The sequence below is a fragment of the Acinonyx jubatus genome, chromosome A2 (genome assembly GCF_027475565.1).
Source record: "Acinonyx jubatus isolate Ajub_Pintada_27869175 chromosome A2, VMU_Ajub_asm_v1.0, whole genome shotgun sequence".
Taxonomy (NCBI): Eukaryota; Metazoa; Chordata; class Mammalia; order Carnivora; family Felidae; genus Acinonyx; species Acinonyx jubatus.
In genome coordinates this window covers 148,298,646-148,313,110 of record NC_069383.1, presented here as the reverse complement: position 1 = coordinate 148,313,110, position 14,465 = coordinate 148,298,646, and the positions used below count along the sequence as shown (strand labels likewise).

Sequence of the window (14,465 nt, the reverse complement as noted above, 5' to 3'; positions counted from 1 at the left end):
GGGCGGGGCAACACCTAGAAAGGCCGGCACTCAGCGGAGCACGGCGACGCGTTCAGATTCGGTCATTCTTCCGCGCTCTCCGGCTGGCAGCCGATTCGCCCGTGGGCTCGGGGGCGTGGCCCTAGCGGCTGAGGCGAGCGGCGGCGCGCGGGCCGTTGGTCCAGCCCTCTGGTCTCGCGGCGACTAGGCCTTACTCGGTGCCCTGGGAGACTGACCAGCGGAGGCATGGCTGGAACCTCCGCGCCGGGCAGCAGGAGGCGGAGCGAGCTTCCGGCGCCTAGCTCTGGCCCGCCGCCCAGCACCGGGCACCCTCCGAGCAAGCGAGCCCGAGGCTTCCCCGCAGCCGCTGCCCCGGACCCCGAAGACCCGTTCGGCGCGCACGGGGATTTCACCGCTGACGACCTGGAGGAACTCGACACCCTCGCGTCGCAGGCCCTGAGCCAGTGCCCGGCCGCTCCTCGGGACGTGTCCAGTGAGTGCGCCTCGGGGCCTTTTCCCGGAGGGTGGTGCAGATCTCGCCAGAACTACGTGATGGCTGTGGCTTCGGAACCCCACGGCGACCGCTGACCCAGTGTCTTGCACCCACGCTGCCGTTCTCAAAATATAGGAACGGCTTCATTTAGGCACAGGTTGTGTTCCAAAAGGTCCTTTGAGTTGTGGGAGTACTGTATTAAGAATGTCAAAACAGCCAATTTGAAATACAGAAAGTTCAGTTAACCTTTTCCTGTAGTTAAAATTTGGGCCACCAAGTTCTTGGTTCTAGGCAAAGATCCTTGGAACACAACCACCATCATCAGAACCGTCACTACCCATGGGGACCCATTCTTGTGACAGGTTTAAGAGGCTTTAGATCTAACGAAGATTACTGTCCTCCTTGGGCCACATGAACATAAGAAGGGCCTAGCTGAGGCAAGAGATGAAAGAGGTTTATTCCGTTATACAACCAGTAAATTGTACTAGGTGTCCAAAACCTTAGGAACTGCAGCACACTTAGCAATGAACAAAAGACAAAAACTCCTTTCTTCGGGAGCTTACTTTTTAGCTGGGGAGTGAGTGAAGTCTTGTGGGGCTCACAGAAGGAGAACTGTTTTGAGGGCATCTTGCATCTGTACTTGGATATCTCACAGGCATCTTAAATCCCACACATTCATCTGGGAGTCCAGTCATTCTCCAGTATTGCCAGCATGGTGCCTGGCAAAGCAGACATTCAGAAAACGTTCATTAATGACCAAATATTCTGTACAACCGTGACTACTACCGGTCTCCATCAGGTGGCACAAAGCAACAGTTCCTCTTCCTTGACCATACATCTAATCCCTTGCCAAGTCCTGTAACTTTATCTTCTTTATCCATCTCTGGAACCCATCCTCTTTCCATTATCTCTACCATTCTCCCTGATCTATGTTACAATCATTCCTTCCTCTGGATGATCATCTGCTAAATGGTCTCCCCGTTGCCAGTCTTGACTCCCTATAAGTCAGACTTCACACTACAGCCAGAGTGATCTTTTCAGAACTCAAATCTGGCTTTGTCTCACATAGATACAAGTGCACATCCCTGCTGAAAGCCTTTTCATAGCTTCCCACTGTCTCCGGTATAAAGATCAAAGTCCATATCATGGCCTACAAGGCCCAGCATGGTCTGGCCCTTTCCCACTCTCTCTGGGTTCAAGCCACACTGACCTGCCTTCATTTCTTGAATTCTCCTGACTTCCTTACAATACAAAAATTGCACATTGCTGTTTCTCATACACGGAGTATTCTTCCCATCCATTCCCCATCCCCACTCATCTGCTTAATTCCTGCTTGTTTAGCTCTCACCTCAGTCATCACTTCCTTGGGAAGCCTTCCAGTCATTCCAGTTGGATCCATATACTTGGCTTTCCTATACTTGTTCTCTTGTGTAGCTCTTATCACAGTTGTAATTTTACATTTATTTAATTATTTTTGAATGTCCTCTAAGCTTCATGAGTGTAAGGACTGTATCCATTTTGCTCACCACTGTACCTTTAGAGACTAGACTGTGCCCGGTGCTCAGTAGGTATAGGTATAGGTGCTCAGTAAATATTGTCGAATAACAGATCACCAAGTTCTGACCAGTGAGGTTCCCACAGCACCTTTTCAGCCTTTAGATGATACTCTTAAAATTGAGGGGTGGGGAGTAGGGGGAGGCAGGATCTGTTTGTCATTTCATAAGGATCATTTATGAGTTTGAATCACGTTCTTAGGTTGGAAAATACCTATACTGCTTACTAGATCTTTCTCTAATTTGCTTTCAAGAGTGATTCTTTTCAGCATTGACTGGCAAAAGTGGGAAAGTGTTGGATCCAGAAAAGTATATGGGAACTGTTTTTTTACAGATGTTCATAAGGTCCCCAGATTAGATGGGATGTCAAAAACTCCTGCAGGGAAAAACAGAGAATATGTTCCTGTTAAAGAGAATTTTGAATTAGAGGTACTTCAGGCACAATACAAAGAACTTAAAGAAAAGGTAAGTGACTTGTGGTTTTATAGCTAATGTATGCACTTATGCATGTGTTATAAAGCACCGTAGAATAAACTATATAAAAGTTTTTTTTTTTTAATGTTTATCTATTTTTGAGAGAAAGAGAGTGAGCAGGGGAGGAGCAGAGAGAGAGAGGGGGAGACACAGAATTTGAAGCAGGCTCCAGGCTCTGAGCTGTCAGCACAGAGCGTGACACAGGGCTTGAACCCACGAACCTGTGAGACCATGACCTGAGCCAAAGTCAGATGCTTAACCAACTGAGCCACCCAGGTACCCCTAAAATATATAAAAGTTTTAAAACAAGAGTCCAGGAGCACCTGGGTGGCTCAAGTCAGTTAAGTGACTGACTCTTGTTTTCAGCTCAGGTCATGATCTCATGGTTCATGGGTTCGAGCCCCACATCGGGCTCTGTGCATGAAAAGTGAGGAGCCTGCTTGGGATGCTCTCTCTCCCTCCCTTTCTGCCCCTCCTCTGCTTGCTCTCCCTCTCTCAAATAAACTTAAAAATAAAGTAAAACAGGAGTCCAGATTCATCCCCATGAAATGAGGGAAGGCTGGGGAAAGAAAGGCAGAAAATTTAAACTGGAAGAAACCAAATCCTAGTTCCTAACAACTAGTCAACAAAGGAAACTGTACATCAGATCCAAAAAGTGATACAAACTTTCTGTCACAGCACTGAGACAAATTTATAGCATATGTCTTTTATAAGGAACACAACATCATAAAGGCTACTGTATTTGTTAGCAGTTTTACAAAAAAGCAGACATCCTTTATGTGACCATCTGTAGGTCCCTAGGAAAACTAGAAACATAGTATGAAACTTGAGATCTGTGAAGTGTGTGACCTAGATTGTTTAATACTTACTAGAACCTACAGAATCTGCATGTGTGAATGACAGTGTCTCCTTAAGCTTTCTGAATGTCACCTGTCCCACAAATGGGCCTAGCAGACCATAGTGGTAACTAGTTGGTATGGATATATTTTGAGAACTCATCGGTCTGTAGAACATAGTTTACATGTGCTTTCTCTGTCTCCGTAGCTATATGTTGAAACAAGTACATATATAACTTTCCCTTATAAGCTTTTCACAAGATTGATTTTGGATTTACAGATGAAAGCAATGGAAGAAGAAGTTCTCATTAAAAATGGAGAAATAAAAATTTTGCGGGACTCATTGCATCAGACAGAATCCATTCTAGAGGAACAGAGAAGATCACATTTCCTCCTTGAACAAGAGAAAACTCAAGTGCTCAGTGACAAAGAAAAGGAATTTTCAAAAAAGGTGACCCAGAACTGCTTCCCCCCCCCCCTTTTTTTTTTCCCTTGTTCTAGACACAAGCTTTGCCTGCTCACTGAGTTCTTTTAGAAGCAATAATGACCAAAGAGCCTGTAAATCTTCCAGGAAGATTTCAACAGTTTTTTTTTTTTTTTTTGTCTTAAATAATTTCTAACATATGCATATACTTTTTTTCCAGGCTCTGCATGAAGTTTGTAAAAGGACTTAGTTGAAACTGCTTTGCTGTGGTAGTTGTGGTAGGTGGTCTTGGCAGGAATAACTCAATAGCTTAGACTTTCCAGAAATAGACTTAAGTAAGAGCTATTTGGCAGATCAGAAACTCAGTTGACCTAGCTTAGGCCAAAAGGAAATGTATTGACTTCTATACCTAAGTCTGGGAAAAAACAGGTGTGCTGGGGCCTTGAATGACTGGAGCCTTGCCAGGATTCATCTTTACTCCCTAGTCTACAGACAGACTCCATTCTTATGGTAAAGGATGTGTTCTCCAGAAGCTCCTGGGCTCCTATTTCATAGCTCCAGAGCAGACTGAAAACTTGGGCTCCTTCATCTCAAGGCTCTAATTGTTCTAACCTGGGTCAGGTGCCTGTCCCTGACCTAGTCACTGTAACCACAGAGATGACAGCTCCCATTTAAATCACATAGAGGTAGGGAGGGGCACCTGGGTGGCTCAATCGGTTGGTCATCCAACTTCGGCTCGGGTCATGATCTCACAGTTCGTGAGTTCGAGCCCCACTTTGGGCTCTGTGCTGACAGCTCAGAGCCTGGATCCTGCTTCAAATTCTGTGTCTCCCTCTCTCTCTGCCCTTCCCCCATTCATGCTCTGTCTCTCTGTGTCTCTCGAAAATGAATAAACGTTAAAAAAATTTTTTTAAATCACATAGAGGTAGGGACATGATTGTTTCTCAAGGGAGGGAGTTGCTGTTTTGGGAAGAAATTAATAGGTGTCCATACATACTGCCACTTTCCTTCAGCACTTCCCAAGGCTTCAGTCTCAAGGAATGGATCTTATTCTGCCATCCATTAGCAAATTAGCAAACTTTAAAGAAGCACTAACCTGTGCCCAGCACTAACAGCAGTAGTTTTCCTTCCACATCCGTGATGAAGAGCAAGGGAGTTGTAATCAGACAAACTAGAGTTTGAATCCTGGCTTTATCACATATGATAAATGGCGACCTCAGGGCAGTGACTTCAGCTCTGTGATTCATTTCCATTATCTGTCCCAGGAAATAACTAGAAGGGTTGCTGTAAGACTTAAACAGCCCCACACTTACTGTGACTGGTGCTGTGACTGGTGCCATACAGGCACAGAGTGTGCTCAGGGAATAATAGCAGTTACTGCTGGCCATGGGCTGGAGCAGGTCTCCCCGTGCTGCGTGGCGTTTTGGTAAAATTTCAAGAAGACCTGGAATTGTGCACCATTATGTCCATTAAAAGGTTAACATGTTACTGTGCGATAAGGCGCCTCACCAAGCTCTAGGCTGGGCATTTCACATTCATCCTTCCTATTTAATCCCCCCTAACCACAAAGACAGGGCTTTGTGTTACAGATAAGCCAAAGTTTAAAGAGGCCGAGTAAATGGTATTTGAACCTTCACAAACTACCTTGCAACAGTTCAGGTCAAAATGTCTTTCTAGAATACCATGCTGTCTTTGAGGAGGAAGGGGAAAGCTTGATATTATAGGGCATCTATGTCACAGCAAACTTTTATACTTATTTCTCATTCTTTGTTTTCCTTTATGAGCTTGAGACTTTGAAGCCCAGAGATATTTTTGCACGTATGATGGGTTACCATGAGTGTGTTGCTTTTGCCTTCCAGCTCCAATCATTGCAGTCCGAACTCCAATTTAAAGATGCTGAGATGAATGAATTAAGGACAAAGCTTCAAAGCAGTGAACGAGCAAATAAATTGGCTGCTCCCTCCATTCCCCATGCCAGGTAATGATGATGCTGGAAGGAGAGTTGTTTTGCATGGTTTATTAGAAAGTCTGAGTAACAATGTCAGGTTAGTCTTGAATGAAAGCTGTTTAAACTTTGCCATTTGGACATAGATCCTCTTTCCTGAAGGCCTCAAAGGTGGTTTAGATGAGGCTTGAATGGTTTGGTGCATCACCGCATAAAGGCCTCACACTCTAGAAGGGCTTCCTCTATAGGACTTTATACTCAAGACTAAAAAAGGGCTGGAAAGATGCTTTCTAAACTTTTGGGGTGACCCAGTCTTCATTTTTATGTAATGTGTTTCAAATAATCAGTTTTGCCCCAAGTATGAGCGTATTTCAGTCCCAACTACTTGGAATATTTTTTCTCATTGACTGCCTTGGGACCTTTGTCTAATAGCCCCTGCCTTTGCTGTAGATGTGATCAGCTTGTTAATGGTCCTGTCCTGCGCCTTGCCTGCCAGAGAAGTCTGGCACACCGTTGATATCAGCCTTGAATTTTGAACAGTGTGGGTCAGCGTGTCTTTTTCTGAATATTGAACATTCTGCTGCCTTTGTTCATAATGGACAGGGTATGAAATTAAACTCTTTTTGCCTAGCTTAGTCCAAATAAGACAGGAGAACAGAGGGGTCCATCCCCACCTCATCACACGTCTCTGACAGAAGGCTCTTGGTGTTGTCTGATGCACTTGGGGCGGGGGGGGGGGGGGGGGGTTAAGACTGCTTCCCTAACACAAAACCCCTGGCACTGAGGAACGGGCTGTTTTCAAGTTGCAAAACACAACAACACGCCTTTTAATAGACCTTCTTTCTACTGAAAATCTTTGAATCCAGCCCCTGGGAACGATTAAATAAGAGGCTGTTCCATATTAAAAAGATTTTGGTGGAATTGGAAGTTGTAATGGAATTATGGCCAATGTTTTGGGGTGATTATTAGAAGAATACAGAAATGAAAGAGTTTTTCCACCATCTGGATCAAAATGCCTTGAGTTTTGCACTGCTATCCTGACTGACAAAGAATGACTAATATATAACAGATAAAAACCTTTGGTCAAAGCACCTAGACATTGGCCATGGGCCGGAGCAGGTTTACCATTTAAACATTTAAACATGAAAAGTTTAACATTTGTTAGAAGTTTTATAACCAGGTATTTTAAGTGGTTTTAGCAGAATCATTACTTTGCTTTCATAGTTAACTTTTTCCAGTCCTAGGAAAAGCCCTTCTGTGGCTATAAAGCCAGAAGCATGTTCTCCACAATTCGGAAAACCATCTTTCCCTACAAAGGAGTCTTTTAGTGCTAACATGTCCCTTCCCCACCCCTTCCAGACAGAGCCAGGATATAAGTCCCTGGTGGGCAGAGAGGGTAAGTCAGTCTGTCTGTCATCTGTTGCCGTGTAACCAATTATTCAACCTTGTGGCTTAAAACAACAATAAGTACTCCTCCTGGTTCTGTGGGACAACAGTTCTGATAAAGAGGAGATGGTTTGTCCCTGTGGGGACTGGAATCACTGAAGGCTCGTCTGGGGCTGGAGGATCTATTCAGAGTGGCTCACTCACATGACTGGCAATGGAGTTCTTCTCCACACGTGGGTCTCTCTACGGAGCTACTTGGGTGATGTCATAACCTGGTGGATGGCCTCCTCTAGAGCTAACAAACCAGAGAGAGCGAGGTGGAAGCTATCCCTTTTATGGCCTGGCCTCGGGAGTCCTATAGCATCACTTTTGCCACATTGTTTGTTAGAAACCATGTTCAACAGGAAGGAAACTAGGCTGCACCTTTTGAAGAGAAGTGTTTGTAGAATTTGCAGGCATATTTTAAAACCTCCCCAGTCACCATCCATTGATGTGCCAGAAACACAGCTAGTATCAGGTACCTGTGTTCCTTGCAGCCCTGAGTTTATACAGCTCAGTCCAGACTGAGGGCATGCTACTGCCTTATAGAGGGACACAGTCTAGCATTGGTAGGTTTTTACTCTGAGAATATGCTGGGTCAGTTTATCTTACCATTCCAATACATCACCTCTCTCCTACCACCATCCACCTGTTCAAGTCGTTGGCCCTCATGCCACCTCTGAGGAGGACCTCAACCACTCACATTTTTGGTACCTGGCAACTACAGGAACAGTATAGGATGGTGTTGTGGGCAGGCACTGGAGCCCACCAGCCTGACAGGAGTCCCGGTCACACTACTTACTGGCTTGTGTGATTGGAGCAAGTCCCTTAACCCGTGCCTCAGTTTCTCTATATGTAAAATAGAGGAGATGACACCTCCTCTTCGGGGTGCTTTGAGGAACAGATGAGCTAACATGGGTACAGCTCTTAGAACAGGGTTTGTCTGGCACATAATAAGTGTTCGTGGTTACTGCTTTCATGTTATTGCCTCCTTTTAAAGTGGAGCAAACAACTTTCTTTTCTTTTCCTTTCCTTGTATGAGTTCCTGTTTTTCATGAGGGAGGCAATGATGCAAGGGTTCTTGAGTTGCTCTGGTTCTTGATTTGATCCAAGGTTGAGGAAGTAGAACAATCTCTGTTTTAAATTCATTATGGGGTGCCTGGCTGGCCCAGTCCATAGAGCACGTGACTCTCGATCTCAGAGTTGTGCGTTCGAGCCCCGTATTGGGGGTAGAGTTTACTTAAAAAAAAAAAAAGAGAGAGAAAAAAATGAAACTCGGTACGTTCAAGAGTTTTGATATGCCTGTGCTTTTGTGCTCAAGTTTTGATTCACATTTTATTTAGTTGTAGAGAATAAGAGCCACAATCTGGGAGGTGACCCCATTAAGCAAGAAGAGTCGCAGAAAAGACTTGTTGACAGCTGGATGCAGAGATCAAACACTCAAGGTACCAGAAGCCCTGCTCCATGTGCAGGAGGCCTGCACAGCTCTGGGCATCCTCTGCGGTGCTATGGTAGAATTGCCTCTGAGAAGCAGCACCCCAGGCAGTCCTTCAGAGGGGCCAGGGGAGTAACAGTCTGTGACTTAGCAGAAGACTATAGCAGTTACATCCCAGAGCCCTCAGCACCCACAGGCATCTCAGTGGGGCTTAGTGGCAGCTTAGAGGACACTTAGCATCCAAGGAATCCTCACTTTTCCTTCTGAAGCCACAGAAAAGGCCTCCCTTGTCAGAACCTTCTAGAATCACCTTGTCTTTTGCAGGTTCCATTTTGATAAACCTTCTCCTGAAGCAGCCTTTGATCCCAGGGTCATCCCTAGGTCTGTGCCACCTCCTGAGCAGTTGTTCTGAGGCTCCTACCAGCACCCTACTGCAGCCACTGGGGTATGGCAGGTAAACCTCAGACTCCTGAAAAGCTGGGAGTTCCCAGGAAGCAAGTTCCTTTCTGGTCCTGGCCAGCCTGGGAGGTCTGTGTGCTGGGTGGGGAAACTAGAGAATTCGGTAGACAGGTTGTTTGGGGCCCTTGACCTTGTCTCCGCCTCACACTTGTATGTTTTCTTTTGTATTTGCTGCTAGTACCTTGACTGGGATTTCAAGCCTGAGGACCACAGGTTCTCGCGATGGGTCATTTCCCCATTTGGCCCTGAGAGAAGCACAGAACCTGGCACTTACTGGATTGAATCTGGTTGCCAGGGATGAAGGCTCATGTGATGGAGACCAAGCAGAGGGAGGCAGAAGGGCCTTCCCACTCTGCCAGCTTCCTGGGGCCGTGCATCTCCTCCCCCTGGTACAGTTCTTTATCGGCTTACACTGCCAGGCTCTGCACGATCTGGCAGCAGTCAAGAGAAGTGGAGCGCCTGCGGACTCACCGACAAGTTCCTCCTACGTGAGCTCTGGGGGAGAGGCCAGCCTTGAGGACTCACTTTGCAACCTGGAAGGCTTCTCTGTGGCTTCACTTAGTGTTCTTCAGCACCTGGTGTGCCACAGCGGAGCGGTCGTCCACCTATTACTATCAGATGCAGGGGTGGATTCTGCCGCTGGGGAAGGAAACCAGAGTCTGGTTCACAGACAAGATCATGGGGATGTGTCCTCAGTCCCAAGGGGGCTTACTGATGACCAAGGCCAGCATCCACTACTGAAGATGCTTCTTCACCTGTTGACTTTCTCTTCTGCAGCAACAGGTCACCTTCAAACCAGTGTCCTGAGCCAGTGTCTTAAGATTTTGGTGAAATTAGCTGAAAATGCTTCCTTTGATTTCCTGCCCAGGTATAACACTGCATGGTAGTCATGATTCTTTGCAGGTCTCACGTGACCTCTTGAGGTCTATCCTGTGGCCCTTATACTTTGCCCACATCTTAGCTATACTGCTCAGGGCTAAGCCTTGGTTTTGTGTTCTGAGGCTTTGTTCAGGGTGTTCTGAAGTGATGGAAAGTGGGGCCAGGTGTTAGGAGAACCAAGGAAGTGGTTTACTTGGCTGAATTCTGCCTCTGTACAGCAGGTAAGCAAAAGACACATGTAATGGAAGGCTTTTAAGACATTATGGAAAAGTGTCCTGCCCCCAGGACAAAGACTGAACACAGAGCCTTGAACCTAGGCCATGGATCAGGCAGGTGAAGACCATGTATCACACCACATTTAAGTTTGGTGGGGTTCCCTAAGGAAGCAGAGGGTGTGGGCAGCCCATAAGCTGACCTTACTGGGAATCTGCTCATCCTCATTGTGCCCGACTCTGGCACAAGCCATAAGTTACCTGTTCCTTCTAAGGTTTGTTGGAAGTGGTTGTATAGTGAACCTAGCTCATGAACACTATTGTCATAAATTCTTAACTTGGGATTCCAGAGCCTCAAGACTGGGAGAAACTATAAACACCATCCAGCCCATCTCCTCATCCAAAAGTCCTGTCTCCCCCCTCAGCATGCCACCAAGAGGCCAGTTCTATTTGGATCAACTTTGCTGGCTGCACTTACCTTAAGCTTTTGTCTCTGAGCTTAGCATACTTGTTTCCCTAAAACACTTCTGGATCCTGGTTTCCTTCTGAAGATATTCCAGCTGGTATGGTCCATCCTAGGGGTGGTCCTCAGAGTCGGGCACAGTACTGCAGTGTACTGTGGGCGACACAATAGGTACAGAACTGTCATGTGTCTGGCATGGACCTACCTCATGGTGGCTGGTTGCTTGTTTCATATTTGTTGAATGAATTCCAGGAAGCACTTTATTACCAGTTCTCTTGGTAGATACACCATCATTCCCTTTCTGTTGGGCTTGTCCACAAGGACATGAAAAAACAGCTATTTGATGGATGCTTTCCATAGGCCAGACAGATGCCTCTGTTCACCAGCTCATGTGACACCCTCAGAGCCCTGCATCCTCACACCTAGCATGGAGCCTGGCTCACTGTAAGCACTCAGTATTTGCTGTACGAATAGAGAGAACATACAGGGCGAGTTTCCAGCTGGTCTCCTTGACTTGCCCTTGATCATGGTCTGGCACCACCTCCCACTCAGTGCTTCAGAATTCCTACATCTTGCAGGAGGATCCCCACTACCACACAGCTTCCTGCTCACCTTGGAGTGAAAGCTAAGGACACATGCCACCAAAGCTCTAAAGCAGTATGTGATGCAGCACAAGCAGCCAGGCAGGCAGCAGTCTCGGAAAGGGCACCTTTGCCTACCCGGGCTTGAGGACAAATCATCCCCTCAGACCCATGTCTTCCTACCGTATCTGGTGTAGCCATGGTCCTGGGTCATTTCCAGGGTACTGGGATGGCAGGGGCTTTTGAGCAGAGGTCTCATCCCCAGCTTCAAACAGAAGAGTAGGACTATTCTCTATTGTGTGTTTGGGGGTTCTGGAAAAAAAATTTTTTTTCTGCTATCCAAAAATAATTTAGAAACCACTGCATCATATATAAAGATGGATTTTTCTTGCAGATAGTTTCAGGGACTTCAGTGGATTACAGACCATTCTAATGACGAAATTGAGTAACCACCAGGTTAAATCCCAGTTTCCCGCAAATTTCCACACTCTGGTGGCTGAAAACATTCAGCTTACCCACTGTACAGGATTTGCTCTAAAATGATTTCACCCCAAATAATGAGGCCTTGCTTCCTAATGGCATACTGAGAAATACTCTTAACCCTTGACGGCATGTGCTAAGACACTGCAGATGCATGAAGGGGAACACATGTAGAATTGCCCTCTCCCCATCCACAAGGCTATGTGGGTTGAGCAAATAACAGTGGTTGTCTTGGGACTTGGTTCCTTAGTTCTCTTTGCCCGTGAGACCTTGGAGAGAGTGTGCCCAGAGCCCAACACCCGTGCACACCCCAAGTGAGCACCTTCTCATAATTGGTAACAGGGGAGCTGGTATTTGCAAAAACAGTCTGCCAGCAAGCAAGGGGTCTCATAAGATCCAACCATAGCCAAGTACACATTTGTCACTTCTGGAACCTGGCCAGCCCTCTGGTAGTAGGCTTATAACATTCACACTCGTTAAGACCTCCCTCCCTATTTGGGAACAGAGGTAAGAAAGAGCCCAGGAGAGTGTGGAAGCCAGGCACCCCAGGTCCAGGGAAGCATCCCCCATTTACAGGTGGCACTGGGCCTGGCAAGGGCCTGTCCTCTCTAACCCACGGCAATATCACGGTGAAGGCTAGTACCCACTGGTTCACAGGAAACAGATATCCCAGCAAGTATGTGGTGGTTGGCCAGCATTTGAAGCCGGGTCCGAACCACAGCTCCTCCTTGTACCTGCCTGCTCAAAATTTCCCGTTGCCTCTGGTGAAAAGTGAGGATGGTTGTGGGATTGGGGTGCCAGTGTCCCGTTTCTCTGGGCCCCTGTGCTTTAGGTTCCAGTGTGTGTTCCGGGTACTGCCACAGTGCCTCAGCCCCGAGAGCCCCCTGCCCAGCGTGCTACTGACTGTTGAGCTCCTTTCCCTCCTGGTGGACCATGAGAAGCTCGCGCCTCAGCTCTGCTCCCCCTCAGGTAAAGCAGGGCAGGGGGGATGGGTGGTTGGGCGGCTCCTGCAGGTTGGAGGGAAGGGTGGTGGCAGGGATAGTTCAGAGGCCTCCTGAGGGCTTCTGCAGCTTGTGCCCTGGGCTCTGGGTAAGAAGGGGACCCTGAATGAGAGGTGGGGCATCCTTTTCAGAAGGCTGCCTCCTCCTGCTGCTGTACATGTACATCACGTCAAGGCCTGATAAAGTGGCCTCGGAGACACAGTGGCTTCAACTAGAGCAAGAGGTAAAAACTCCAGAGCCTCACCACCCCACCCCACCCAAGGGCCACTGTTCCTCCTTCTTCTGGGGAGAATGGAGTCTTAATGCATTTTGGTAGCAAGAGTTTACCTAGCTGCTAAGAAGGTGAACTCAGTTTGGGGGCTCCATACTACACAGGTACAATACAGGTGGACCCCAGGGTGTCCCAGCACTTGGCAGGGCTGCCTAATAACTGGCCCTACCCTGGCTTGGGGCCTGGAGGCAGGTGGGTTGCTGGTGAGACAAGTATTGATCCTGAGTCTAGCCTGAGAAGGCCCCACACCGTTCCTTAGATGTCACTGTGTGGACAGGTGGCGGCTAAGGGAACCTGGAGCACTTGTAGGAGAAGCCTGAGAAAGCCCTCACTGATCAGGCTCTCGTTCTGCCACGGATGGAACAGTCTGGTCTTGTTCTAGGCCGTGTGGCTCCTGGCTAAGCTTGGTGTGCAGAGCCCTGCCTCCCCAGTCACTGGCTCTGTCTGCCAGTGCAACGTGGAGGTGAGTGCACGGGCCAACGGCGTGGCAGCTCCGTCAGGGTGGGGGAAGGTGACCCTATGCAAGCACGCCCCTGCTCCTTGTAACCCTGGTGCCACCGCTCGGAGCCCTCCTTACCTGGGGTGGTTAGGAAAGGTGCTGTCCAGCTGAGCAAGCTGTTAGGGTGCAGGAACCCTGAGACCTGGCCTCAGTCTTTGCCCTCTCCCTAGGTGGTCAGAGCACTCACAGTGATGCTGCACAGACAGTGGCTGACAGTGCGGAGGGCGGGGGAGCCCCCGAGGACTGAGCAGCAGAAGCGGACTGTGCGGTGTCTGCGGGACACGGTGTTGCTGCTGCACAGCCTCTCCCAGAAGGACAAGCTCTTCACTGTGCACTGTGTGGAGGTCCTACATCAGTATGACCAGGTGATGCCAGGGGTCAGCATGCTGATTCGAGGGCTTCCTGATGTGACAGACTGTGAAGGTAAGCCGGCAAGAGGACCCCTGCCTGCCCCAGCCCACATGCGGGGGTTTCCCTGAAGTTCACGGACAAGTCAGACTTCCTGGTCTTAAGTCAGCAGTCCTCTCTCCACGCAGCCTTTGCTGGCACTGGGGTCGCACTTGTCTTACTGCTCTGGGTCTTCTCTGAGCTTATCAGGCTGCCTTTTGCTTGTATCTGTTGAGTTGGCCTAGCAGAGCCACAGTTTTTCCAGAAACATCGCTGTCTGAATTGCCTTTGTATCACTTTGCTTGCAGTAGCTGAGGGAGCAAGGCCTGGGCGTGGAAGGGACTGGTTAGTTCCTGCGGGCGTGGGGGAGGAGCGGTGGGTCTCCCCCCAGTGCCCAGCACCTCCAGGCCTTCACCACACATCCCTCTTCTCTTGGCTCAGAGGCAGCCCTAGATGACCTGTGTGCCACTGAAACGGATGCGGACGACCCTGAGATGGACTGTAGCTGAGGCCAGTGAGCATGGAGCCACATAGTGGCACCAGAACCACTACTTTCCTCACCGCAGCAACTGATTAAAAGCAGTGACAGGCTGTTTGAGAACACGCCAGCCTTTTGATGTTTCCTGAGTCTGATCTGTGTCGGCTGAGTGGGAGGGATGGTGCAGGAGC

The 14,465-nt window shown here is 48.2% G+C and overlaps 1 protein-coding gene across 4 annotated transcripts; it reads left to right on the top strand.

Annotated features, from left to right (window-relative positions):
* Positions 1-101: 101 nt before the first annotated feature.
* Positions 102-14,399, top strand: ATRIP (ATR interacting protein). Of its 4 annotated transcripts, none has more exons than XM_053219439.1 (13): positions 102-472; positions 2,360-2,490; positions 3,616-3,786; positions 5,619-5,737; positions 6,943-7,100; positions 8,473-8,574; positions 8,889-9,018; positions 9,202-9,891; positions 12,471-12,607; positions 12,774-12,862; positions 13,293-13,373; positions 13,580-13,832; positions 14,105-14,399. In XM_053219439.1, exons 1-13 carry the CDS (start codon positions 226-228, stop codon positions 14,251-14,253), a joined length of 2,457 nt encoding a protein of 818 aa, XP_053075414.1. In that variant the 5' UTR covers positions 102-225; the 3' UTR covers positions 14,254-14,399. The 4 variants fall into 4 exon arrangements, 3 of the variants coding, with proteins under 3 accessions (XP_053075414.1, XP_014932502.2, XP_053075413.1); XM_015077016.3 differs by having other exon boundaries at positions 103-472; positions 12,771-12,862; positions 14,238-14,399; XM_053219438.1 differs by having other exon boundaries at positions 103-472; positions 12,771-12,862.
* Positions 14,400-14,465: the final 66 nt, after the last annotated feature.